Here is a 27,911-nt window from a genome sequence, read left to right on the forward strand (position 1 = left end):
TTGCCCAGTCTGTATTTAGTTTATCCATTGCAAAGGATGTCAAAGTTCAATGTACATTTATTATCAAAGTATCTATGTAGGATAGAACCTTGAGATTTGTCTTCTTGCAGTCGGCCACAAAACAAAGAAACAGCGTAGAATCTGTTTAAACAAAAAAATCCCATACAAGACATGCAAAAAAAGAATGAATCACATAAACAACAAAAAAAAATAGTACTCTTAATATTAAGCATCAAATTGCAGAATTCCCAAAAGTAAGTTCCAGACGTGAGCCGCGAGCTGAGTGAAGCCAGTCCAGAAGTCAAGGACTGCAGTGTCAGCCACCGAGACGGTCAGTTCGAATACTAAATGCAGTACGTTAGATTAGAAGAAGTGCAAATGAATTGCCTGGATAGTTGCTTGGGTCACTGGAATGTGGAAAGGGAAGATCTCAATAGTTAGTTTTTGCCTGTCCTCTGGTTGTAAAGAAAGGTGCTTTAGGACAGGGAGTGTGAGTATGAACAGAAGAGCAGACCAGGGAATCACAAAGTGAACACTGTGAAATTCAAAAAGTGGAAGATGTTATTTGTTGATGGAATGTTGTAGATGGGAGAATTTGTGAAACTTAATATGTTGAGCGTGAAGACTGGTGGGATGGAAACTGAGTGCCGGAGAAACTACTTTGTTGTGAATGTAGTTCAGAGCTCCATCCACTGTGACAAGAGAGGAAGTCAACATTTCAGGAAGAAAGACATTTCATAGGCCCAGAGTGGAAGCCTCATCATTGGTACAAATGTGATAGAGAAAGAAACTGGGAAAGAAAAGAAATGTATCCTTGCAGTAGGCATTGTTGGAGGATATATAATGAAAGCAATCGTGCAAATCTGTCAGTTGCAAAAGCTACTATAGCTTGACTTTCTCCTGAGAGATCCGGAGGGGAAAGGGTTGTCGGAGATGGACCACAAGGTGGAAATTGGGAGCAAGCATGATAATAGTTTGGGATTCTGTGAGGGTCTAATCATCAGTGTCTTTGAGAAACAATCGGAGTGCCTAGAGGACGCCTAGAACAAGGGCAGTTCCATGTTACCAATAAAAACGCAGGTGTGGCAAGTAACCATGTCGGGTGCTTTGGCCAACGTCTTTCATTTGGAAAGGGTAATTGGAATTGAAGAAATTTTTGAGTGATAGGGCAAGTTTCGTACTCCAAATTTGCATGAACAAAAATGATATACAGCTGCATCATGGCTTCCCGACATTGATGCTCAAACAAACATTAAATAACATTCGGGAAGACATATTACAGCTGTATAAAGAGCTGTATGAGACAGCTGAGGGAAAATAACAGATGTTTTAAAGTGGAATGGGTAAATGGAATATTTTACAGAAATACAAGCAAAATCATAATGGTGATTAGAGTTTCTAAACTGTAAGAAAAAGTACTTCAATGTTTGGAGGTTTGGCATTTAAACTGTTTTTCAACAATAATTTGTTAATCTGTGTTGACACTGTTTTGAGCTATTCATCAGTTTGGACTACAGAAGACTTTTTTTAGATACACTGAGTGGTTAATTAGTTTCTTTGTCTCTTGTAGGTGTTGCTCCAATTCAAGTGTTAATGCCTGCACTGTCACCTACAATGGAAAAGGGGAACATTGTAAAATGGCTGAAAAAGGAAGGTGAGGCTCATATGTAGTATTGTAGAGTTTTGTTTTTCCACAGGTTGTTAATTTACTGTTCTATTACTGTTGGTATTAAAATATCAAATATTCATTTGTTTGCTATGTGCCATGTCGTATGACATAAGTAATCATAATCTTGCCATGACCATGATTGTTCTTGGCAAATTTTTCTGCTGATCTTCTCTGGGCAGGGTGACCATTATCAATGCTCTTCAGAGATTGTCTGCCTAGTGTCAGTGGTCACATAACCAGGACCTGTGATATGCACCAGCTGCTCATATGACCATTGACTACCTGCTTCCATGGCTTCACATGAATCTGGTTAGCTGGATGGGAGGCCTAAGCAGATGATACACCTTGCCCAAGGGTGACCTTCAGGCTAGCAGAGGGAAGGACTGCCTCACACCTCCTTTGGTAGAGTTATATTTCCACCCTGCCCCTGACAACATACATTAAGAGTATTTAATTTTTAAATATTTAAAAACAGAAATTGAGGTCCTAGGGATCTGAAATTGGAAGATTCAATTTCACTTTGATTCAGCTCTGTCATATTGCTACTGATCAAGACTACACTTAGATGGTAAATAATTAGATTGGATTTGTCCTGGCGTTGTATCAACAAGACATAGCTGTATAGTTCAAACACAAGGAAATCTGCAGATGCTGGAAATTCAAACACACACAAAATGCTGGTGGAACACAACAGGCCAGGCAGCATCTATAGGGAGAAGTACTGTTGATGTTTCGGGCTGAGACCCTTCGTTAGGACATTTATTTATATATATATATAAAAGTACTCTTAGTCTCATTTCAAGTAAGTTATAAAAAAAATAATTGTTTTCAGTAAGAAAGCTTTGAAAAATTCTGAATATTTAGGAACCATTGCTTTACCTGTTCATTTTCAGGATCTGGACATGACTGGCAAGGCAAGTGCTTATTGCCTTTTCTGAATTGCCATGAATAAGATGGTGGTGAGCCTTAAATTGCTGTAATCTTACTGGTGAGGATGTACTCACAGCACTGTTCAGGAAGGAGTTCCAAGATCAGGGCACAGTAATGATGAAAGAGTAGAAAGAAATTTCCAAGTGATGTTGATATTTCCAAGTGAAGTAACTTGTAATGCTACTGTGACAATGTAATTTCCTTTGGGATCTATAAAATATCTATCTATCTTTCTATATATATATATATAATCGCGTGTGTGTGTGTTGTTAGCTGTATAGTTTTCCACATTAGGTAGATGCCAATGTTGAAATTGCCATGGAATATCATGTCTATAAGCACAGCAGTCCATCTATATACTACTAAAATTCTCTGGCTCTGTTTGTCTGTTTGTGACCTCCAGTTAGCCCAAACGGTGCATTACAGTGGCACTTCTTTTGACTAAATGAACTTAAAATGCGCTAACTTAGTGAATGCATGCGAAGTTCAGGGTTATATATTTGTATAAAATTGCTCACTCGCCAATGAACAGGCTCCGCTTTTCACAACCCTGAGCCGATTCCAGCTTTAATGGAAACCGCGACACGACACTACGATGCATGCGCACGACCAGCCTCAGCAGCGCCTGACGATGCTCACAGCCGTGACACCAAGCGGAGCAAAAGGGCAGGACAGCTCTATTTTGAGCGGTCACATTCTGCTAATCTCCATCAGCATGTGCAGGACTGGAACAGATCAAACTGCCACCCATCAATAAGAGATAATTAAATCTGATTTTAATGACGTACTTCGAAACACCCATCAAACCCTTTATATCACGTCCATTTAGGACAGTGCCAACCACATCATCAAGAAAAATCAGCAACCTGGAGGCTTTGGTGTAACTGGTTGCTATCTTCTATCCGGCATTAAGGTAAAACAAAATGGTCAGCCTAATTATGCTGCGTGGAAATAGAAGGGGGACATTATGGTCAAGAGATGACGCCAAATGTTGTTGAGAAGTGGCAAGGAGAGGTAGAGAACAAGAATCGGATGAGGCCAGGGCAGCACGATTCCAAGATCAAAGACAAAGAACAAACAGCTGAAGTGACATGGGATGAAAGGGCTGCACGTCTCCAGAATGACAAAAACAGGCACAGAAGGAGGAGAGAGGAAGAGAATGCATGTTTCCAAGATCAGAGACAAGAACAAACAGCAGAAGAGATGGCAGATGAAAGGACTGCACCTCTCCAGAATGACAACAAAAGTCACAAGGTGGCAGATTAACCAGAAATGTTGCCATCAAAAGTGTCCTTCGTTAACCAAGGTGGAGCTATATTTGCCTTGCTATGCGTCTTTCTTCTTGAATAAGCTGAGTTTTTCTTCTTTAATTTCCAAAGCACATCACATCAGACTGCACTACCTTTCTCTCAAAGGGTCACCCCGTTGTCTATTCATGACTAAGGCCTTCCCTAGCATTGAGCACATCGACACAGAACATTGTCAAAGGAAAGCAGCATCCATCACCAGGGACCACAGCAACCAAGATCGTGCCCTCTTCTCCCTGCTTTTATTAGGAAGAAGGTACAGGAGCCTCAGGACTCTCACTACCAGGTTCTGGAACAGTTATTACTCTCAGCCATTAGGCTCTTGAACCAAAGAGGATAAGTTCACTCAATTTCATTTGAGCCATCACTGAAATGTATCCACAAACTATGGACTCTCTTTCAAGGACTCTTCATCTCATGTTCTTGATATTTATTGCTAATTTCTTCTTCTTACTGTTATTTCTTCTTGTATTTGCACAGGTTATTGTCTTTTGCACACTGTATACTGAGTTTATGTGGTCTTTCATTGATTCTCTTGTGTCATTAGATTTATTGAATATGCCTGCAGGAAAATGAATCTCAGAGTTGTATATGGTGACATATATATTCGTAGCATGTCATATGACATGGATAAGCATGATCTTTCCGTGACCGTGATTGTTCTTGGCAAATTTTTCAACAGAAGTGGTTTGCTATTGCCTTCTTTGGGCAGTGCCTTTACAAGATGGGATACCCCAGTTATTATCAATACTCTTTAGCGATTGTTTTGGTTGCATAACCGAGACTTGTTATGCACCAGCTGCTCATACGACCATCCACCACCTTCTCCCATGGCTTCACGTGACACTGATTGGTTCCGGGGGGGGGGGGGGGGCGGGGTGGCGCTAAGTGGTTGCTACACCTTGCCCAAAGGTGATCTGCAGGTTCGTGGAGGGAAGGAATGCCTTACACCCCCTTTGGTGGAGATGACTCTCACCCTGCCACCGCAGACATACATGTACTTTAATAATAAACTTACTTCGTACTTTGGGCTTGATCTACAGGCAAGACTTAAACACAACAGCCAGGATGTTCTCAGCTGTTAATTATAAAACTTCCCCCATCTATTGTGCACCAAGTGATTTCCTATGCTCTTTGATGTTCATTGTCTCCCAGTCCATTACTACTAAAGTTTAACAATTTTGTTCTTTTATTTAAGTCTCTACAACTCCATCTCAAAAATTATGCAGAGTTGGGGAAGCTTGGAAAAAAATGATCCATTAAACATGAACAGAAAATTTTCAAGTAGAGACGAGAGGGGTAATAAATATAGTTAAGTATGAAGCAAGGCATAGGCATATATGATATAACAGCAGAGTTTCAGGTGAGTTTGATACATTTAGTTTGACCAGTCTGAAGGTGAAAGTATTAGATAGAGCTGAAGAAATGGGGGGAGATCATGACAGAGGATGTGGAGTTTAGAAAGAACAGAAGTGGGTTAAATATGATGAGAATACTAATAACTTGAAATAGTAGCAGAAGAAGTGTCCTGATAATGAAACTTGGCCTGAAGTGTTGACTGTTTATGTCATTTCATAGAAGCTGCCTGACCTGCTGAGTTCTTCCAGCATCTTGTGTGTGTTAATCCAGGTTCCTATCATTTGCAGTATCTCTGGAGAAGCAAGGGAGCAAAGTATGAGGTTAAAAGCATTGACTCTGCCTTTTTCAATGCTTGTCTGAAGCCCATAGTTTCCAATAAGTAATGCTGGACTTCCAAAAAAACAGTAATGATGTCTAGGAGTTATATCACACTCTCCTACAAAGAAATGCTTAATACTTGGATAAATCAACATAACTGACATTCTACTGCACATAGCATTTCATGCTGTTTGTGTGGCATTCTCTATGGTACTTTTACAATAATGAATCTTAAACCTTTTTTTTAAATCAACACACACAAAATGCTGGAGGAACTCAGAAGGTAAAGCAGCACTTAAGGAGAGAAGTACCGCAAATTCCAGTGTATAAGCCAAGAATTTGGCCCTAAATTTTGGTGCTAAAGTTAGGGGGTCAGCTTATACAGAGGGTGCCAACTTTGGAAAAACGAATTCACGCAAGACAGATTGCATTTATTGGCTGTTTTTGAGTCAAATTCATTCCACTGTCGATGCGTGAATTCTTTGAATGGTTTGTTTAAACTCACATGTAGAGGCTGGAGGATGGACGTCAAACCACCGGGGATCTCTGCAATGACTGTATTTTAAGCTTTCAATGCTGCTTTTGTCTCACCTGACAAGTGCACTTTAAAACATGTCCCAGACAAGTAGCGACTTTTCCTTCCTAAAACCTTCGGGACGTCGGTGTCACATCTCTTTAACCCACTTCAAGCAACCCGCTTCGTCCATCCAGCAGCGTTCTTGAACATAAACAACAACACCCCGCAGGAATTTTCTGAGCAAGCTTTGTTTTTTGTCTTAACACAAGATCACATCTATTAATAAATTGGGCGCACCAACTTCACGTAGTTTTAAAATTTTTGCTGACCTCATGGTATTTTTTGGCCTATTTCAATGCTTGAACTCAAATCATTTCTCTGGTAACAATGTATCCAGACGATCGCTGGTGATTCACCCACTGTAAAACTTTTTCTTTCATTTCTGGCCACTGGCATGTTTTCCTGCGGTTTGCACATTTGGCCTTTGGCATTTCCCTCAGTGTGTCCTCTGCCTTTCTCCACTCTCACTTGTTTCTCGTTTACACTAAACTTCTTAGCAGCTACGGAATTATTCGTTCCTTTAGCAAAATCAACAACCTTCAGCTTGAAGGTCATGTGACCTTCATCATATCGCATTCATTTTAATCTTTTGTACCTGGTGGTCATACACATACTGATCTCGCCACCCCGTGTTATGTTTTAACGAGATTATGATGGGTGCTAAATGATTTCATGGGACTTACATTTCAGAGGATTCTTTACCATTGGGAACCTAATCCAAAACTTCTCTCCCTGACTTATTTATTAGGAATTCGCTTATTACTCTCTGCAATGTGTAGGCCTGTTTCCTTAGCAGGTACTGGTTCACAAAATGTCCAGGTTCCGGATCCGGCAAAGCTGAGTACCGGCATGTGAGATCTTGTGATCTTTTCTGGTTAAATCAAAAACCTTTACAAAAGGGGTCGGCTTATACAAAGGTAACATGAAAAAGTCACATTTTTAACCTTGAAAATGGGATGGGGGGCTCAGCTTATACACCGGAATTTATGGTAAACAATCAGCTTTTTGGGCCAAGACTCTTCATCAAGACTGGAGAAAGAGGCCAGATTAAAAAGGTGTGGGGGGGGGGGGGAGGAGGAAGGAATACAAGCTAGCAGGTGATAGGTGAAGCCAGATGAGGGGGAGGTGGATAGATGGAGGAGTAAGTGAGTATGCTAATGTTAGCAAGGTGTTTGTGCTTGATCCTCATCACTGTACATTCGAGTTGCATGGTCTTACTATTATATTGTATTTCTGAACTTCAATCATAGTGCTTGTCCCACAGAGTTAAATCTTCTCAAGTTACCAATTAAACTTCTTTCAAATTAAACCAGATAATGATAAAGATACTTGACAGATGAGGCAGCATCTCTGGGAAAAGAACAGTTGACATTTCAGATCTGAGACCCTTCTTCAAAACTGGATGGTTTTTTGGACTAATGTTAACTCAGTTTCTCTTTCTGCAGATCCTGCTTGGCCTACTGAGTGTTTCTAGCATTTTCTGTTTTTACTTCAGAAAATGCTAGAATATCTGGGATCTTTACTTTAGATTTCCAACATGTGGCATAAATTTGGTTTTCATTGACCTTGTAAATGAAAGCAGCTTTTCTGAGTTGAAGGACAATACGTAGGGTGGGGCAGATAATTGTGGCCTACATTACAGGAACAAGGAGGATAAAAAGTCATTTGAGTAAAATGTTTTCTCTTTTAAGAGTGTTCCTCCTAAACTAGGTTACTAAAATATTTTCCTTAGCTTCATCAATGATTTTAAAATTTAACTTTGGAAACCCAGTTTATAATGGAGATTTGATCTTCAGATGTTCATTGCTTTATTGTGTGTGGGAGTCTGAATTGAACCCTTTCACTGATACATGATATGTCACTTAATCTAGCGGAACCGTACTTCAGAGGGTCTGAACCCTAGCAGTTGAGTCTAATGCTACTGAAAAGCACCAGCTGGATCAATGCCCATGGAATTCAAAATGTAACTGATCAGCGCTACCTCTGCTGAGTTGGCAATTTTCTAAAACGAAGTACTGCCACCAGCCAATGGTTATTGCTGGAACAACGAGATGGTGAGTCACATGACCCAGCTCACACCAGGAGGTCTCTTTATGTGATCTCCATTTCTCATCACCAAGATTTATATAAATAATAAATAAGCAGGTGACAGACAATAGCTTTAATAGCTTTTTTCCTTTCAGTTGCCCATGGCAAAGTCATGATTAATTATTAATTCCTGCAGATTTTTGGAGGAACCTTTGAGGGTTGGCAATCTAACTAGAAATCAGTTTTGCTACAGAGAGCAACCTCAGAGTGCCTTTTGCTGGTAATTGGGCTATTTTTATATGGAAGTTCGCCATTTAAACATGGCTATAAACAGCAATAAAAGCAAAATTCTGATGTTACAAAAATAATAGGTTAAAGTGAACCAAGCAATTCCTTTTAAGTTGTTGAAATAACTAATAATAAAAGAGGCTATCTATGTATGTACTTTGGAAATGTGAAGTATATGTCATGATTAAATGTTGTAGCCATACCCAAGAACATATTGAAAAAGTGATAAATCGCATAATCAAAATCATAGAATGCTGTGTGATAAGATGGATTGTGAATGTTCAGTACTAATGTGGATCGGGAGACATTCAGGACAAATAATTCTGATGCTAAAGACAATTTACAGTAACCAGTTAACCTACTACACTCCTTTTGGATATGGGAGAAACAAAAATGCTGAGTGGAGTCCCAAACATCAAGCGGACACCCTCTTGGTCATAGGTCACATCACTAGATATGTTGCTTTTAGCTGTGCTATTGTGCCGTCCTGGTAATGAATCAAGATGTTTCATAATGTAAGCTGGTGATGGCAAAAAATGGTTCAGGGTAATGTGACCAGGATATTTTTAGTGATGTGTCGTGGTAATAAGAATCTGAGAATTGACATAAACAGACACCATTACAGTAATGTTGCTATTGTGCACTGGGAAAAATACCGGAATACACAGTGCAGTGGTGGAATAGATCTGGAGATCTTCAGCACCTAAGTTACAGGGAAAGGCTGAGCAAGTTAGGTCTTTATTCTTTGGAGCGAAGAAGGTTGAGGGGGGGACTTGATAGAGGTATTTAAAATAATGAGGGGGATAGATCGAGTTGATGTGGATAGGCCTTTTCCATTGAGAGTAGGGGAGATTCAAACAAGAGGACATAATTTGAGAGTTAGGGGGCAAAAGTTTAAGGGTAGCACGAGGAGGAACTTCTTTACTCAGAGAGTGGTAGCTGTGTGGAATGAGCTTCCAGTAGAAGTGGTAGAGGCAGGTTCGGTATTGTCATTTAAAGTAAAATTGGATAGGTATATGGACAGGAAAGGAACGGAGGGTTATGGGCTGAGTGCAGGTCGGTGGGACTAGGTGAGTGTAAGCGTCGGCATGGACTAGAAGGGCCGAGATGGCTTGTTTCCGTGCTGTAATTGTTATATGGTTATAAAATTCACTGATGGTAATTCAGAGCTTCCTTTCATGAATTCAGAAAGGGATATGAATCTTATATTGGTCCCTTTGGATAGGGGCTGATGCTATTGACAGTCATTTACTTAATCTCTAACTATGCTAGAGGCTTGAAAAACTAGAAAACTGCATTTAAATTGAGTAGTAAATCACCAAAAGTATATTGTCTTGACTAATGGTGCAGAAAGTTAAAGAGATCCTCAGCAGAGCCATTATTTTAGTTCCTTGCAGGGTGAGAAAGTACAAAGAGTTCTACAATTTCATGTTCAAAAGCATTCATTGAAGATTGTGTTTTAGCTAGTTATTTCTTATCCTTAACCAAGTGTACATTTGTAACTAATTATGAAGGCTGACCACGCAGGTATAAATGGTTCAACATGCGGCATGCACAAGGCATTCAGCCATGATAGCAAAATTACAGCAATGGTACCACTTGAAAATTTCCCTTCGATGCCCAAGACATCCTTACTCAGAACTGCATTGTAGTCATTCATCACTGTCGGGTCTAGATGCAGAAACTTCCTATACTCGTCTGACCTACTCCACATCTCATAATGAAAATAGAAGCCTAGAGTAATACAGTTTGAAAGTAGGCCTTTCAGTGCAACTCGTCTATGCCACCAGGATGCTTGTTTACACGTGTGGTACCCACTTCCTTTGAAATCTTAGTTATCAATGTCCAACTATCTTAAATATATTTCCTCTGGCAATTCATTCCTTACATAGAAAAACCTACAGCACAATACAGGCATCTTCTACTTTCTTGGTGAAGAAGTTGTCCCTCAGGTCCCTTTTTCTTAATCACACTTTAAACCTATTCTCTTTGAGGAAAAGGACTATGCACCTTCACCCGATCTATGCCCCTTTTGATTTCACCCCTCAGTTTCCTAGGAGATAATATTCTAGACTGCCCAACCTCTCCCTATAATAAGGTTTCAACATTCAAGTTTATTTATCACATGTACAACAAAATATACAGTGAAAGGGGTTATCTGCATTAAAACTAACATCCCTGAGGGCGTGCTGGGGGCAGGGGTTGTCTGCATTAAAACCAACATCAGCCTGTAAGTGTCACCATCTGTTTCACACCAACATCGCAGGCCCACAAAGATGGGCAGAAAAACACAAAATACAACAAGCAACAAAACAAGCCCCATTCCTCCCTCCACTCACACTCATACCATCTGCTAGGATGGCTGAACACTTGGATGCAGCGGCCACTCTGAATGATTGTCTGGATGTTCGTATTGGAATCGCAAGACCCTGTTGGACATTGGTAGTGCAAGTCAGATTCACTGCTTCATTAGCAGGAGAACTGCATTGCTTTGGTTGTGACAAGGACGAGGCTGAGGTCAAACTTGTAGCCATCCAGGAAAGGAGGAGATGGGGTGATGGAGAAGATCCTATGTGGGGATTTTAGACTCTGTATGGGTTGTGTCCTGGCCCCACCCATCCGTGTTGCTGTCCGGTGCCTGCGCGGCACTGCCCACTACTGTTCAAGCTGGACCAGGACTACTCTGCCCCCAAAATCACCCTTGCACACACAAAAGTCAGCTAATAAAACAACTAAATCTGAACCCTGACTCATCACAGGCCTTGAGTGCTGGTAACGTCCTTGTAAATATTATGTAAATTCTTTATGCTTAATGACATTCTTCCTGTAACAAAGAAAAGCTGTACAGAATACTCCAGGTGTGACATAACTTCCCAAATTCTGTGTTCAGTGTCTTGACTGATGAAAGTTGGCATATCTAACATCAGAGGGCATACATCTAAGGTGTGTGAGGCAAGTTTTTTGCACAGTGTGGGAATCCTGGGATGTGTTCCCATTCATGTCCTTTAGAGGCAGGTACATTAGGGACTTTTAAGAGCCATTCAGATAGGCACATGGGTGTGAGGGAAATGGACATTGGATTGACAGAAGGGATTAGTTTAGTTGACCATTTGCTTGCTAATTTTTTGGTTCAGCACAACATTGTGGGCTGAAACGCCTGTTCCTATGCTGCACTGTTCTATGCTAAATGCTTTTTTCACCGCACTGTGTCTACGACACTCTACAGGGCCCAACCGTTCAATGTAAAAATTCTGCCTTGATTTAACTTCCCAAAGTGTAACAACTCTCATGCATCTGGATTGATTACCATTTGCCATCTCTCAACTCACTTACCTGGCCAATCAAGACTCCTTCAAATTTTGATAACCGCCTTCTCTTTGATACCATCTCATTTTCAAACTTACATGCTTGGTGCATTCTCATCCAAATTGTTTGTATCAATGACAAACGGCAATGGGCCCAGCGCAGATCTCTGTGATGCACCACTAGTAACAGGCCTCCAAACCATTAAACAACCTTTCATCATCACCCTGTTTCCTACCATCAAGCCAACTTAGCTCACTGTCCCTGGATCCCAGACAATCTAACTTTGCAACAGCACACACAAAATGCTGGTGGAACATAGCAGGCCAGGCGGCATCTATGGGGAGAAGCACTGTTGACGTCTCGGCCCGAAATGTCGACAGCGCTTCTCCCTATAGATGCTGCCTGGCCTGCTGTGTTCCACCAGCATTTTGTGTGTTGTTGTTTGAATTTCCAGCATCTGCAGATTTCCTCGTGTTGAATCTAACTTTGCAGTCTAGCTACAATGAAATAAAAAGTTGTTATTTTTGATATCTCCTTCTCCCACTTTCATTTAAAGGTCCCATTGTACTAGTAAGTGTAGGAGAATCCTCTCCATTATTCTTGTCAACATTTATCTTTAAACAATGTCACCACAAAGAGATTTCAAACACATAGAGCCATTCATACATAAAATGTGTAACTGTGACCACTTCACAAATTAGTCCATTTATTAAGTACATTGTGCCATGGTTTGTTCTTTCTATGTTCAACAATAGATATTTTTTCTGATGTCTTATTTTCTCATGCCAGGTGAAACTGTTCATGCTGGTGATGCTTTGTGCGAAATTGAAACGGACAAAGCCGTTATTACCTTTGACTCGAGCGAAGATGGTACTTTAGCAAAAATCATGGTAAGAAAAATAATTTCAGATTGAGATCCACACATGAATAATAATGAATACAGTGGATTTTGCTTAATTGGGGTACATTGGGACTAGTAAATTTTGGCTCAATTCTGTGGCTGTCTTAATCAGCCGAAGTTTCATGGAAATAGTTGAAAAGGTATATATATTTTTAAAAAAGACAAACTACCATTTAACTGAGTAACATATATATTTAAATAAAATACAAAATAAATCAGAACACTTCTAATACTACTACTGTACCATAAAACTGTATTAGTTCCTAATAGTTAACGATGGAAGAATTAATCCAGTGTACACTGCTGCCCTCTTTTGATTGACTGTAAATGAACAAAATGTAGATAATGGACTGCTTTCATACAATTTTTGAAAATGGCATTCTCTCATCTTTATTTTGAATGTAACATTCAAGATAATTGTCGATACCTTCAAATTCTTCGTAGGTCTGAAATTTTTTCATTTTCACTGCTGGCCTTTTTTTGGCATCTCCAAGTCTGAATGGTTTAAGCTACAGTGATCAAACAGTTCTGAATTTGCTCCTGCTTATTTCTCACTAACTATCAGTGAGAAAAATTGTTACTTTTTAAACAGAGCACAGGTAACTGATGCTATTTAAAAACTGTTCTCTCTAAGCACGATGTAGTGTCTAACAGCCACCCAAGTGCACACGCCTGACAGTCGCAATAAACCCAAAGTGCACTGCAGATGCTGTGATCAAATCAAGACGTACAAAAAAGCTGGATGAACTCAGCATGTCGGGCAGCATCCATTGAAAGGAGCAGTCAACGTTTCGGGTCGAGACCCTTCGTTGGGTCTAAAGAAGGGCGGGGCAGGGGCCCTATACAGAAGGTGGGGGGGGTGGAAAACCAATCACAGGAAAGATCAAGGGGTGGGGAGGGGAAGCAGGGAGGGGATAGGCAGGAGAGGTGAAGAAGAAATCTAAGGGGAAAGCACTATGGGTAATAGAAGAAGGCAGAGTCATGATAGGTAGCTAGAAGAGAAGACAGAGTGAAGGTAGGATGGGGGAAGGGAGGGATCTCCCAGTTGCCACTCACTTCAACTTTCCTTCACATTCCCATTGGGATATGTCCATACATGGCCGCCTCTACTGCCATGATGAGGCCAAACTTCGGTTGGAGGAACAACGTCTCATCTACCGTCTGGGTAGTCTCCAGCCCCTTGGTATGAACATCCAATTCTCCAACTTCTGGTAATTCCCTCCCAGTCTCTTGACCCAGTTAAGCAGCATAGAGTCCCAAATAAGCGAAGGGAATCTCAGCTATTTTCTAATAAGCAGCTGTTCCGATTAACTGATGGCCAAATCAACCAGAATCCACTATATTTTCTATTTAGTATTATGTAGCAGAATTGAAGCGAAGGCAAGGACCGTGGAAGCTAAAAGATCAAATTAACTTGTATCGACAGTGTAGTCTCAATTTGCTGGCAAAAGGACTGGAATTGGCAAAGCTTAACTGGTTGATATGCTAGAAGTTCATCATTGCTAATTGTGATCTTTTTATTACGATTTTTCTTTTACAGTTGTTTTGATTTTATATATGCAACTGTTTAGTGAGAATTATATTCAGATATCAGAAAAGCTAAAGCTATTTACGTGAATTTTAGGAAGCTCTATCTCCTTTCTTGATTCACGGACAATCTGAATGTTGCTGTGCTGTGGTTTATGTTTCCTGAATTTGTCTTCTTTTTATTTGTTTGACCTGTGTTTTGAGTGGTGTTATCGACAATCTTAAATCTCTAGGCCTTTGTAATATCATAAGATCAATAACAATCTTGTTCCACAATCTAAAGCAATACATGGATTGGGCAGAGTTGTTTTCGCATGAAGTCTTGTTGACAGCTGAAAGAAATTAGTAATTATCTTGAAATGAACATTAATTAATTAAAATTAACATTATGGAATAAACATTTGTCAACTTTTAGAACCTTGTGTCTTACAGTACTTAATTGCAGAAGAAGGTATCTACCAGTGAACTACACTTGAATGGTATAGACCAGTGTGCAGACCTCTCATGTTCTTGGCTAAATTATGTATCAGGGCTGTGCTGTAGTATTCTGTGACTCTTAAAAGACAAATTGCAGATTGCTAGTTCTTAAACTGAGCAAATCTGTCTGTATAGTTACTCCATAATTGCTCTGGGAGTTAAGTGAATTCTCTGAGTTTCTCCAACCTCTGCAAATAAAACTCTTAAGATAACAGTTCACTGCAGTCATAAAGAGTTGAATGTTGGCAGGTTTCCTGTTAAATTTCCTTCCATACTCTTGAGGGTTACCATAAAAATGAGTGTACATGTTAGGTTTCTAATTATTTGAGTAAAGTGCTGGAATAACATCTGGTGTGGTGGCAGCTTGTACATTGTGACAAATACTCGGGTATTTTAATTTGATTAAAATATAGATTTGGTGAAATTTAACATTAACTTTCCATTAGTTTACACTTTGCTAATTGAAGCAAGAAAATTTCAAAACACAACATGGTAAATTCAATTCAATTTTAATTGTTATTTAATCAGACATGAATACAGCCAAACGAGACCACGTTACTCCAGGGCCAAGGTGCAAAACACAGTACCAACAGTCGTACACAGCACATACAAGATAGCAAGCACATTGGTATCACAGCCACGCAATAGAAGAGTTCAAACTCAAGCCATCAGTGTACAGTTGACCACAATAGAGCTTGTCTTCTGCTGAGCAAGCATGGGGGCGGGCACCAACTCCAGCCTGGATGCTGTACCAGGCTGCTCCTGTTGGGGTGCACCTGATCAGATGCCTCAAGTTGGCCTATACCTGATCTTTCCAATTTGGCCCGCTGCTTAGATTGATCAAACCTCGAGTCTTCCATCGATTCTGGGCCTGGGCCAGCTACCTTGATTCAGTATCACCTCCGCTTGCCTCAACTCAATTCTGCCACATCGAATTGCCTCCAATTCCACTCCAGCAGTTTCCTGCTCAGGCCAAGCCGCTTTGATTCGGCCTGTACAGGTCATGCTGCAACTATCCATGTTGTAGCTCCAAGTACTGATCCATGCTCTAAATTCATCAACCTAGTCCAGATTCTTCTCACGTTAAATTATACGCATTTCAAAGGTCAAAGTAAATTTATTATCAGAGTAAGTGTGTGTGCATTTACATCCCCTAAAGTAGTGAGACCATAGGTTATGGGAACGTTTCAATGATGGGGCAAGTGAAGTTTCTCCCCTTTAGTTCAAGAGCCTGATAGTTGAGAGGTAATAACTGTTTCTGAACCAGTTAGTGCAAATCCTGAGGCTCCTGTACCACCTTCCTGATGGCAGCCACAAGAAGGGCGTATACCCTGGGTGGTGAGGGTCCCTGATGATGGATGCTGCTTTTCTGCAACTGCACTCCATGTAGGGATGGCTTTACCCATGATGGACTGGGCCATATCCACCATTTTTTTTGCAGGACTTTCTGTTCGAGGGCATTTGTGTTTCCATGCCAAGCTGTGATACAATTTTCAACCTCACATCTATAGAAGTTTGCCAGATCTTTAGATGTTATGCAAACTTCTTTGTAAACCTTTAAGGAAGGGGAGATGCTGCCATGCTTTTTTCCTAATTGTACTTGTGTCCTGGGCTCAGGACAGCTCCTCTGACATGTTAACACTGAGGAATTTAATGTTGTCGATCCTCTCCACCTGTAATACCCCAATGAGGACTGGTTCATGGACCGCTGGTTTCCTTCTCCTGAAGCCAATAATCTGCTGCTTGTTCTTGCTGACTTTGAGTAAGAAGTTATTGTTGTGGCACCACTCTGCCAGATTTTCAGTCTCTCTCCTAATGCCGATACGTCACCACTTTGATTCAGCCTGCGATAGTGGTGTCCTCAGCAAACTTGAAATGGCATTGGAGCTGTGCTTAGCCAACAGAGCTGGGGGCTAAGCACACAGCCTTGTGTTTCAGCTGTGCTCATCCAGTATTGCTGAAATTAATGTTCTTAAAAAGGGAAGGTGCACAATATATATGGAATTGTCTAGTACTCTTGTTTTTATGATAATCATGTTACTAACATTGCCATTTACAGTGCCAGCTCCTATTGCTGTTTCTCCCAGTGCTCATGCCACCTCTGCTTCAACTGTTGCCACCACTTCGTCTCCTTCTGCTCCTGCCATTGTCTGTACCAGACAAAGTCTGTTCCAGCCTGTCTGTACCTCTGCCATCACCTCTGTGCCCAGAATCCCTGTTTGCAAGTACTGCTGTCTGTGTGATCCTACAACCCCTCTTTTCCCCTCACCCCCACTCCCCAACTTATACCCCCATGATTACCCTGTTACCACTTCTGATTCTGATGTCACTGCCTCTTGTTCCCATTGCCTTTGTTGACACTGTCTCTTGATTCTCTTACTGCCAAATTACCATCTCTGGGACTGCTCCTCCAACGTCTTTCATCCCATTAGATTTCCCAACAATCTGACTCTCCGGTTTATCAGCTTTAAATCACTGATAGTGAGGCATCACATGGGAACACCATTGCTCAGTTTATCCATCCACAACTTGATCTTCTACCTGTCCACTCCATTCTGTGGCACACTGAACAGCAGGTGGAATGTAGCCAGGTTGTCTCTAGGAGAAAGCATCCTCCACCTGGCTCTCTTCCTCTTCATGAGCAGTACGTGTTTGATTAGACAAGCATGACTTGTTAGTGGTGTTTCTATCTGTAAAATTGGTTATTTTAAATTGTAGTCTTGAACTCTTTGCAGTGTTACCTTGTATCAGTTTTTTGGCAACAAATATACCATGGAGAAAATTAGGGTCCCCAAATCTCTGATAATTAACAGGTGCAACTTTCTCTTCCATGTTCTACAAGGTGTAAATTGGCTTTTTAGAGTTATGTTTTTGTTTGAAATGCTGCAAGCTCTTAAGGAAGTAGAAGCACTGTCACGCTTTCTTTGTAACTGCTCTTAGGTACTGTAGTCAATAAAGAGCACCCTGGCATATGTATCTTTGCTGTCCAGATGTACCAGGGTTGAGTGGAGAGCCAGTGAGATGGTATCTGCTGTGGATCTGTTGTTCTGCTTGGCAAATTAGAGCAGATCCAAGTCACTTCTCAGGCATGAGATGATATGTTTCATCACGAACCTCTCAAAACACTTCATCATTGTGGATGTGCTGCTGGAGGCAGGGTACCACATTCTTCTTGAGTAACTTCTCTGCTCTTAAATTTAATCCCTTTGCCAATTAAGTAATGTGAAAGTGTTGCTAATTTTTCAGCATCAAGACCACCTTTTTCAAACAACTAGTCATCCCCTTGTTCCATCATTTTCACGTACCTGAATGCTTGACCTGAAACGCTGCAGCGTGTAGAATTTTATTTTCCTTTCAGTGACTTTGCCAGGAATACAGTTTTTACATAATTACAAGCCAATTGGGAAATTAGAGTATCCAGCTGCTCTTAAGTGTGATGATTGGATGTCTCTGAGGAACTGTAAAGCTGTAATTTAATCAATTAGTTTATTAAAGCTCTTTTCCAATTTATGAATTAATTTATAACTTCTGTCTATTGAAGTATGTAAGGAGCATTATCAGGGAGAGTATTATTACTTTTCTGTAAGATTTGTTGCAGTTTAATCAGATTGTTGTTATGAATTCTTTTCTTCCAGTAAGGTACAGTATAATTTAACCAGTAAATAAGTATTAAACGAGTGTGTTCAGATAGTGCTAATGAGAAGGTTCTTCTGCCATCTCGCTGTCTTTGAAATATTGTCACTTTTCCTTTGGTGAATTAAGCAGGATGGTTCATTAAAGAAATTTTACATCTCCCCAAGGGGTTTCTGGTGGATTCTTATACTCAACATTTAGCAATGGAGGTTTATTCATCCAAATCGGAGACTCAGAACCCCCAAGGCCATAATTAAGAAATATATGGATTTTGCAAAATCCAAAGATTGGGTGGCCAGTCTGAGCTACACTGAAGATGTGCAAAATCAAATAGTTTATAAAGCATGAATCTTATGAATGGCAGGGCTTAGTCCAGTAGTTCCTAAATCTTTTTTGCTTCCAGACCACATACTCAGTGGCCCTTCTCCCTTTCTAGCCATTACATAAAATCTATAAGGAGTTTTGATTTATGATACACAGTCATGAAATGACCAAAAATATGCCAAGTTCTTGTTTGCTTTATCAGAGTATATTCTCTTCAAATGTTGAAAAGAATACACTGGGCAGTTTCATTGCCTCATTTGGGAAAAAAAACCTTCATACAACAGAAACATTGGCTGCTGTTGGTTGCTTTGTGCTGGTGTAAGTCCATATTTCGGGTTCCACACTATGCCTATGTGTCTTTGGTGTTTTTCTGAAATTTGCATTATGGATTAATAACCATGGTCAATGACCAATTGTTTTAAGTCCAAACTAAAGCGCTGTGATCAGTGAAGGGAAAAGTTATGACATGATCATAGCGCAGGCAAAAACTGACTCTGCCTGATAGTACATAAAGGGGTGCAGCAATATCTTGGTTGGGCAATGGGCTAGAAAAAGTGGTCAAGGCCATTCGAAAGGGCAGATTTTGGACTTTACTCCATTGAATGCCATACCCAAATTCACAAAAATTGTGTCACTGTGATTAAAGTATGGGTATCATATTAGCTGACTCTACTACAGCAGGGAACGGCATTAAAACACCTGGAAGTAAAATGATTTCTTCAGTCCCGTTTTCTCATGATATGCTAAATATAGATGTGTCACACTGCTTTTCAACAACTATAACGTGCTTTGAGCAAAGTCTAAGAGAACAGTAGATTAGCAAGAGATGATATGATTACATGTTCATAGTATCAAATTATGAGGCACTGAGGATCAAATGCTTATAAGTAAATTATTTCTTAAATTAAGCCTATACTGTAATCCTTCAGCTTCCCCCCCCCACCTGCTAGCAAGCACCCCCTCCACACCTACTTTATCGTCCCCTTAAAAATTTCCGATGCTGTCGGGGGCAATATCAGCTGCAAAGGGAGCCACTGGCTTAGGCTGTTCAAAGTTAAAGATACATCATCTAAGGTGTGGGAAAACATAAGAAAAATATATATGTACAATTTAGTAACAGCACTCGAACCAAGAGGGTGCTGCTAACAAGGTAAAAATTGTGCAATAACAGAAAAAATACAACAATCCACGTACCAGCACAAAAATGAAACATAATAAAATATAAAGGAAAATTGATCATTCACAAAACTCCATTAAATATTAATGGTACCTCAAAGAGTGGCAGTTGTGACCCCTGAAATAAAATCCTGATACTGCTTGATGCCTAGAAAGTTTAAAACTCACTTGTTTTCAGAGAACCAAGAGCATCAGGTGCTGATAATAAAGCCAAAAAATCTGACTCAGGCAATATTTAAATTGTCTTTTAAAAACACATTGGGATATTGATTGTTGGGCTTCTCTAAAAATGTGGCACTGAATGATCTAGTCTTGTTCTCAAACCTGATATAGACATCTACTACTGTTCCATTTTTAACTAAAAAAACATCTGGAATCCAGAAACAGCCTTTCAAATAGCTAAACCTTTGGTCTTTAAAAACTATGAAACTGGCCAAGGCAGCCTTTTATTTAACATGTCAAGGTCGTGACAGACGATTCTTGGTCACTTCACAGGAAGGCACATGCTGGATACATGGATCACACTTTGTCTTTTCAGCCCACATCACCTGCGTTCCCTAAACATAGATGTTCCCTAAAGATCTGGCCAGAGTGAGGGTATTCTTAACTGGTTTGACCAAAGAAGCAGGACTGTTATATATTCAGACAGCTTGAGAGGCATAGAACATCTCAAACAGCTTTTGGAATGGGAGACGTTGGTGAAGTAATGCACCCAATTCCTTAATGACCCACCCCGCTCCACTGGTTAAACTCAATATCCTTCTACTTGTTGCTATTTAGCTCCATTAGAATTTATCTTTATCCTCCCTGGCATCATCCAACCACCTGGTGGAATTGGGACAACTTAATTATTGATAGTTCACTATCATTTCTTCAATATTAACCCAACAAGCTGGAAGCTCAGACTACTAATATCCAGACTTTGGGTTTTACAAAATATATGTATTGTATTTCTTGATAATGGCCATAGGGATCTGAGTTTCCAATTTAGGGATTAATAAACCCACATCTCTAAATATTGAGTATAAAATCCATCTTTAAAACCCTTGGGCAGATGTAAAGATTCTTTAATGAAACCCCTGACTGTACCATCTAATTTGACAAGTACACCCTGGGAGGCTTTATTCAGTATGAATAAAGTTGAGCAATGGCAGACATTTGAAAATTTTAAACCTTTCAGGTTGGCCTTGCCCTCAAGATGTTTATATCCCATCCCTTAAGTTTGTTCAGACATTCTTGACTGGAACACCCAATTCCAGGGTCTATTCTGGCACCAAGATATTTTTCAATACTGCCAGGGCCAATAACATCTTACCTTTATTACAGAATCTTCTATTGGCAGTGTTTAAAATTAAAAAGTAAGTTTTGTTTTTATAAGCCTTGTAGAACCCTGCAGTCTTATTGAGAAGTCTATTGACAAGGAGCTGCATACGAGGCTGCTAAGCAAGATAAGATCCCATCATGTTACGGGAAATAAACTAACATGGATAGAAGATTGGCTGACTGGCAGGATGCAAATAGTGAAAATAAAGGAGGCCTTTACTGGTTAAATACTGGTGACTAGTGATTTTCCATGGGGATCGGTATGAGGACCACTTTTCATATTATATGTCAACGATTCGGATGATGGAATTGATGGATTTGGGGCCAAGTTTGCTGATGATACAAAGATAGGTGGAGGGGCAGGTAATGTGGAAGAAGGAAGTATGCAGAAGGCTTAGACAGATTAAGCAAAGGGCAAAGTGGCAGATGGAGGGAAGTGTACGTTCATGCACTTTGGTAGATGGAATAAAGGCTTAGACTATTTTCTAATTGAACAAATTTAGAAATCAGAGGTGCAATGGGACTTGGGGTCCTTGAGTAGGATTCCCTAAAGGTTAGCTTGTAGGTTGAATTGGTGGTAAGGAAAGCAAACAATCGTATTCATTTTGAGAGTTCTAGAATATAAAAGCATAATGCTGAAGTTTTATAACACACTGGTCAGACAGCTCTTGGGAGTATTGTGAGCAGTTTTGGGCCCATTATCTAAGGAAGGATGTGCTGTCATTGGAAGTTCATGACTGATCTGGGAATAGAAGGGTTAATGTATGGTGGCTCTGGGCCTAAACTTGCAAGAGTTTAGAAGAATGAGGGGTGATCTCATTGAATTCTATTGAATATTGAAAGGACTACATAGACTGGATGTGGAGAAGATGTTTCCAATAGCTTCTAGGACCAGATGACACATCCTTGGAATAGAAGGACAACCCTTTAGAACAGAGGTGAGGATGAATTTCTTTAGCTAGAGGGTGGTGAATATGTGGAATTTATTGCCACAAATGGTTGTGGTGGCCAAGTCATTGCTCATGCTGTCTATTTATAAATATCACAAAAAGCAGGGGGCCCAGAACAGATGCCTTTGGATCACCACTGGTCACCAACTTCCAGACAGAATAGGCAGCATATACCACCACCATCTATCCTCTATGGGCAAGCAGATTATGTATCCATCTTTGAATCCCATGCCTCCTGATTTTCTGGATGTGCCTACCGTAGGGAACCTTATCAAGCACCTTAATAAATCCATATACACTACAAAATTCAATTAGGCTTGTTAGACATGAACACAAGGAAATCTGCAGATGCTGGAAATTCAAGCAACACACACGAAAAGCTGGTGGAACACAGCCCAGGCAGCTTCTGTAGGAAGAAGTACAGTCGACATTTTGGGCCAAGACCCTTCTTCAGGACTAACTTGTTAGGCATGATTTGCCTAACAAGGTCATGCTGACTATCCAGAATCAGGCTATGGTTCTCTAAATGCTTGTAAATCCTCAAAGAATCTTCCAATAATTTGCAAGATTCACTAGTTTATAGTTCCCAGAGTTCTCTCTACTCTACTCTTCTGTATTCCGTTTCTTGAACAGAGGAATAACATTTGCCAGCCTACAATTATGGTATTACTCCTGTTTTCAGTGAGGAGACAAAGATAATCTCCTGGTATCTGGAGTATATCACATCAGGCCTCGGGGATTTGTCTATCCTAATATTTTTCAAAAGTTCTAGCACATTCATTAAGGACCTCATCAATCTCCTATGACACCAGGCACATATGCACATATTTCCTCTTCTATATCTGATCGGTCCTACCCTCACTCTTGCCATTCTGTTTTTAGAACCCTTTGGGGGGGGGGGGTTTCTTAGTCCTACTCACTAAGAACTTCTTATACCCCCTTTTAGCTTTCCTAATACACACAAGAGAAAGTTTGCAGGTGCTGGAAATCCAAGCAAGACACACAGAATGCTGGAGGCACTCAGCAGGCCAGGCAGCATCTATGGAAAAGAGTACAGTTGATGCTTCAGGCTGAGACCCTTCATCAAAACTGGGGAAAAAGGGGATGAGAAAGTGGGGGGAGGGGAGGAAGTAAAGAGCTGGGAAGTTGATTGGTGAAAGAGATGCAGGGCTGGAGAAGGGGAAATCTGATAGGAGAGGACAGAAGGCCGTGGAAAAAAAAGTGAGGGGGAGCACCAGCGAGAGGTGATTGGCAGATAAGGTGAGAGATGGGAATGGGGAATGGTGAAGGAAAGGTGGGGGGGGGGGGCATCACTGGAAGTTTGAGAAATCCATCAGGTTGGAGGCCTATCCTGTGTCTGCCAGAATAAGCGGAATCTTCCAGTGGTCACCCATTTTAATTCCACCTCTTATTCCTATTCTGACATGTCAGTCTGTGGCCACCTCTACTGTTGTGATGAGGTGGCACTTGGGTTGGAGGAGCAACACCTTGTAATTCCATGTTAGGGGTAGCCTCCAATCTGATGAATGAACATCGATCTCTCAAACTTCCGGTAATGTCCTCTTCCCCTCCTGCCCCGCCCCCCTCTCCTTCACCATTCCCCATTCCCATTTCCCTCTCTCACCTTATTTCCTTATCTGCCCATCACCTCCCTCAGGTGCTCTTCTCCCTTTTCTTTCTTCCATGGCCTTCTGTCCTCTCCTATCAGATTCTCCCTTCTCCGTCCCTGTTTCTCTTTCACTGCCTTCCCTTGTGATTCACAAGAACCTTGTGATTCTTTTTCCCCTCCCCCTACTTTCTTATTCTGGCTCCTCATCTTTTCTCCCAGTCCTGAAGTGTCGACTGTACTCTTTTTCATAGATACTGCCTGGTCTGCTGAGTTTCTCCAGCATTTTGTGTGTGTGTTGTCTAGCTCTCCTAAGTCCATTTCAGCTCCTTTCTGGCTACCTTGTAACTCTCTGTAGCCCTGTCTGATCCTTGCTTCCTGAACCTTAAGTATTCTTCCTTCTTCCTTTTGACTAGATTGTTTGTCAACTATGGTTCCTTCACTCTACCATCCTTTCTGTGCCTCAGTGGGACAAAGCTATACAGAATGCCTGCAAGTGCTCCTTATTTTCATTGTTCTTTTCCCTGAATGCACCCGTTCCCAATTTTTGCTCCCCACCTTCTGCCTACTAGTATCATAATTCTCCCTTCCCCAATTAAATACGTTCCTATAATGTGTACTGATATCCATGTCCAAAGCTTTGGTAAAGGTCAGGGAGTTGTGGTCATTGTCTCTGAAATGTTCTCCCACTGAGAGATCTGTCACCTAGCCAGGCTCATTACCTAGCACCAGATCCAGTATGTGTTTCTCCTTTAGTAGGCAGATGATATTTGATACAGAGAAGTGTGAAATTATACATTTGGCAAATGGCAGTGTTCTTAAAGGCTCAATAGTGACCTACAAGTATAGTTCATGTTGAGAGAGGAATTACTCAAGTAAATGGGAGTCATAGTAATTGTTCTTTCTCAATGCTACTATCAGGAAAGAGGTATAGATGCTTGAAGGCACATAATCAATGATTCAGCAACAGCTTCTTCCCCTCTGTCACCTGATTCTGAATGGACGCTGAATCCATCAACACTATCTCACTACTTTTTAAAGTTTCTATTTTTTGCTGTATTTATTTAACTATTTTATATATATATAACAATTATACTATATATCTTTATTGTACTTCAGTTTTTTCCCTATTATGTATTGCATTGTACTGCAAAAAATGTCACAACATATGCTGGTGATATTAAACCGGATTCTGATTCTGAGCATGAATAGAGAACAAAACCAGGGAGTTGTGGCTTATCAGTGTCTTTCTAAGACATGGATTAGACCACATCTAGAATTGTGTTTTTAGTGCAATGTGCATCACACTGAGGACTTCAGGAAGGTCAGAGAATGGTTACAGACGAGATTTAAAAGAGAACAGTCATTGGGTTGAGGATTTCTGCTGCATGGTTAAACTGGGAATGTTGCCCTCATTTTAAAGGTAATTCAGAGAAGTTTTGATAGGGTTGTACAAATCCCGGTTCAGATAGGGAAAATGATGAAAAGCTGTTCTCTTTAGCAGGTGGGCAAGGAACCAATAACATAAATTTGAGGTGATAGGCAGAAGGCAAAGAAAAAAATTGTATTTATGCATATTGTGTGTCTAATCTGGAATTTGTGCCAATTCAATTCCTATTTAAGAACCCCAGTGTTCTGTTTTTACAACAAAATAGTAGAAACAATGCTAGGGTTTTTTTTAAGGAAATTGGATTGGAATGAGGTAATTTAGTTTGAAGGTATCAGTAAAGAGTGAAAAGAAATAAGGAGCTCTCATGGACTTAGTGGGCTGAACAGGCTCCAGTCTCACCTGGTTCCTCAACACTACCTCATTGCTTAAAAAACACAACAGCGTCTGGATTTCCTGAGGAAATTGTGGCGAGTGAACCCCCCACCATTCTAACCAATGATTACAGGAACATTATTGTGAATGTCCTAATCAGCTGCATCACCAACTGGTATGAGAATTGCAAGGTTCCTGACTGCAAGTCTCTACAAAGGATTGTGAAGATTGCTGAGAGGATCATCAGGGACTCTCTTACCCCCATCAGAGATATTTATATTTCAGGAGAGCTGCGAATGCAGCACCTTTAGCATTGTCATTGAATTCTCCCATCTGTCCAACTGCCTGACTAAATTTGTGTTGTAAATGCACTTTATTATTTGTTAATTTACTAATGGTAATATTACTTTGTGTATTATATGAATGAGTTATGTATACTTATTTGTGCACCTTGGTCTGGAGGAATGTTGTTTCATTTGGTGGTATACATGTGTACTGCTGAATGACAATAAACTGAGCTTGAACTATGTTGTAATGTTTGGACACTAGAAAGCCTGGAAATTCACTGGCGAAGGACCAACACTTAATCTTGGTTCTGAATATTTTCCCACGAGATTGCTGATAATTAAAGCTACTTTACTCCTAACCATTTAGCTCTTTTGTGCAGCATTGCATTTACAACCTTATGTTTTCCATTTCTGTGGAGAAACAAGATTAACAGAACCAATGTAACAGTCACTTTGTGCAGTATATTATTGCATTCAGTTTTTCTTGAAAGCGCTGGGTGATTTCTAATGCATTTTTTAATGATCAGGTGCTAGGAGAACAAAATTTTCAAATTCAAAAGTAAAGGTTGACGGAAATTTTTAAAATTACATTAATTCAGAAACTACAGTAGAAGTTACAATTGTATAGTTGTAGTATTTGTATAATGCATTTATACCAATCTACAGCGAATGTTTGGTTTTTAATGGATTTTTGAAACCAAGTGGGTATAATCTCAAGAATCCCTGAAAAAAAACTCCAGGAGATGAGGTGATGTGAAATTTGAAGTAATATTGTTAAAATAGTTCTGCGTTATTGAAAACCCATGTATTAGGATTAGCCAGTATCTGTCTTCTGCAGTTTATCATTTTTATTATTGTCACCCTCATGTTACTTCTCTGACTTTGGTTCAAGAACCCTTCTGTTTGTTATCTTCAATCATTATCTTTTATTACACGTATGCTGCCTCAGTTCTAAAGCACCTCCAGTTTTCAAACTTCAAGGTCCATATTTTATGCTTTTAGCATTTTATTGATAGCAGTACAAGAGAATAAAACATTTTTTTTTCAAAAATATTTTAGCAGGTATATATGGGTCCAATAAGATTGCCTAACTAATGCAAACTCAGAATGGAATTACATGTGTGCTCTGATGTGTTGGCGTTATTCTGAGATTACGAAATTATGGAGAGCATAATTCTGGATGAACTAAAATAAGAACCAGTCTTCAGGAAATAAAATCTGTATGCAATTTAACTTCCAACCAATACTTGTGGCTAGTGAAACCATTTGTGGGCGTAGGGCCCATTGAAATTATATAGGGAAAGACAATGATGTATGTTCCTAATATTAGCACATTGTTAAAGGTGTAGCCTTGCCACTTAGGCACAGTTCAGTAGAGATCTGTTTTGTCACTTAATCTTCTAGTTAGTTGTATATTCATGGCGCCATCCCTCAACTCTTGAATATTTTGCAAGTTGGGATGTGTTACCATTGTTTACATGTAATTCTGTAAATTTACCTGACTCAAATCCAAATGTTAAAATTAGGTAGGTGATTATAGCAATTGAAATTTGTGTTGAAGTGTAAAAGGGAAGTATGAAAGTATAAAAGTGTCAGGAAAGTGAGATGCTCTTGGATTCTACCGGACTCTTTCTGTTTCTCTCCCAGAGGTTAAAGACTTTTAAATTTCCCAGTTACGGTTCCAATGCGGCTCAGTTTCTGATAGTCACAGCATGACATCTCATCTGTCAATGTATCTTGTGATGGGTATCAAAACATTCCACCCACTTCAGATGGGACCTTTTACTCTGTAATCTTGTGTGTTAACATTCTTCTGCCCAAGGAAAAGTGAAGGCTGTCAAATGATCCCAACTTCCAAGTGAGAAACCTGCTGAGAGAGATTGTAATCACTAATGTCTTGGCATGCACTTCCTGATATAAATATCATTTTAAACATGTGGTTTCAAGTGACAGATAGATAAAAAATTGTAACTCTTCGATTGCAATGAAGTTTAATATTCCCTTGCAACCCCTACCTCTTCCAATTGTATTAGAGTATCTAATCCATGAGGTTCATCAGCTTTCTGGGACAGACGAAGTGTGGAGCAAACGCTGATCAGGGAATAAGAACAAGAGTCTTTTCCACCACTTTCAACCAAACCCTACTACAAGTGAAACCAAATC

The 27,911-nt window shown here is 40.1% G+C and overlaps 1 protein-coding gene across 1 annotated transcript in view; it reads left to right on the forward strand.

Moving 5' to 3' along the window:
- Positions 1-27,911, forward strand: part of pdhx (pyruvate dehydrogenase complex component X) — a 218,000-nt gene that overhangs the window by 30,961 nt on the left and 159,128 nt on the right. Inside the window, exons 2-3 of the mRNA XM_059975424.1 lie at positions 1,571-1,654; positions 12,572-12,672. Of these exons, the coding sequence (XP_059831407.1) occupies positions 1,571-1,654; positions 12,572-12,672 (185 nt within the window). The remainder of the gene's footprint in view (positions 1-1,570; positions 1,655-12,571; positions 12,673-27,911) is intronic.

The sequence above is a fragment of the Hypanus sabinus genome, chromosome 7 (genome assembly GCF_030144855.1).
Source record: "Hypanus sabinus isolate sHypSab1 chromosome 7, sHypSab1.hap1, whole genome shotgun sequence".
Lineage (NCBI taxonomy): Eukaryota > Metazoa > Chordata > Chondrichthyes > Myliobatiformes > Dasyatidae > Hypanus > Hypanus sabinus.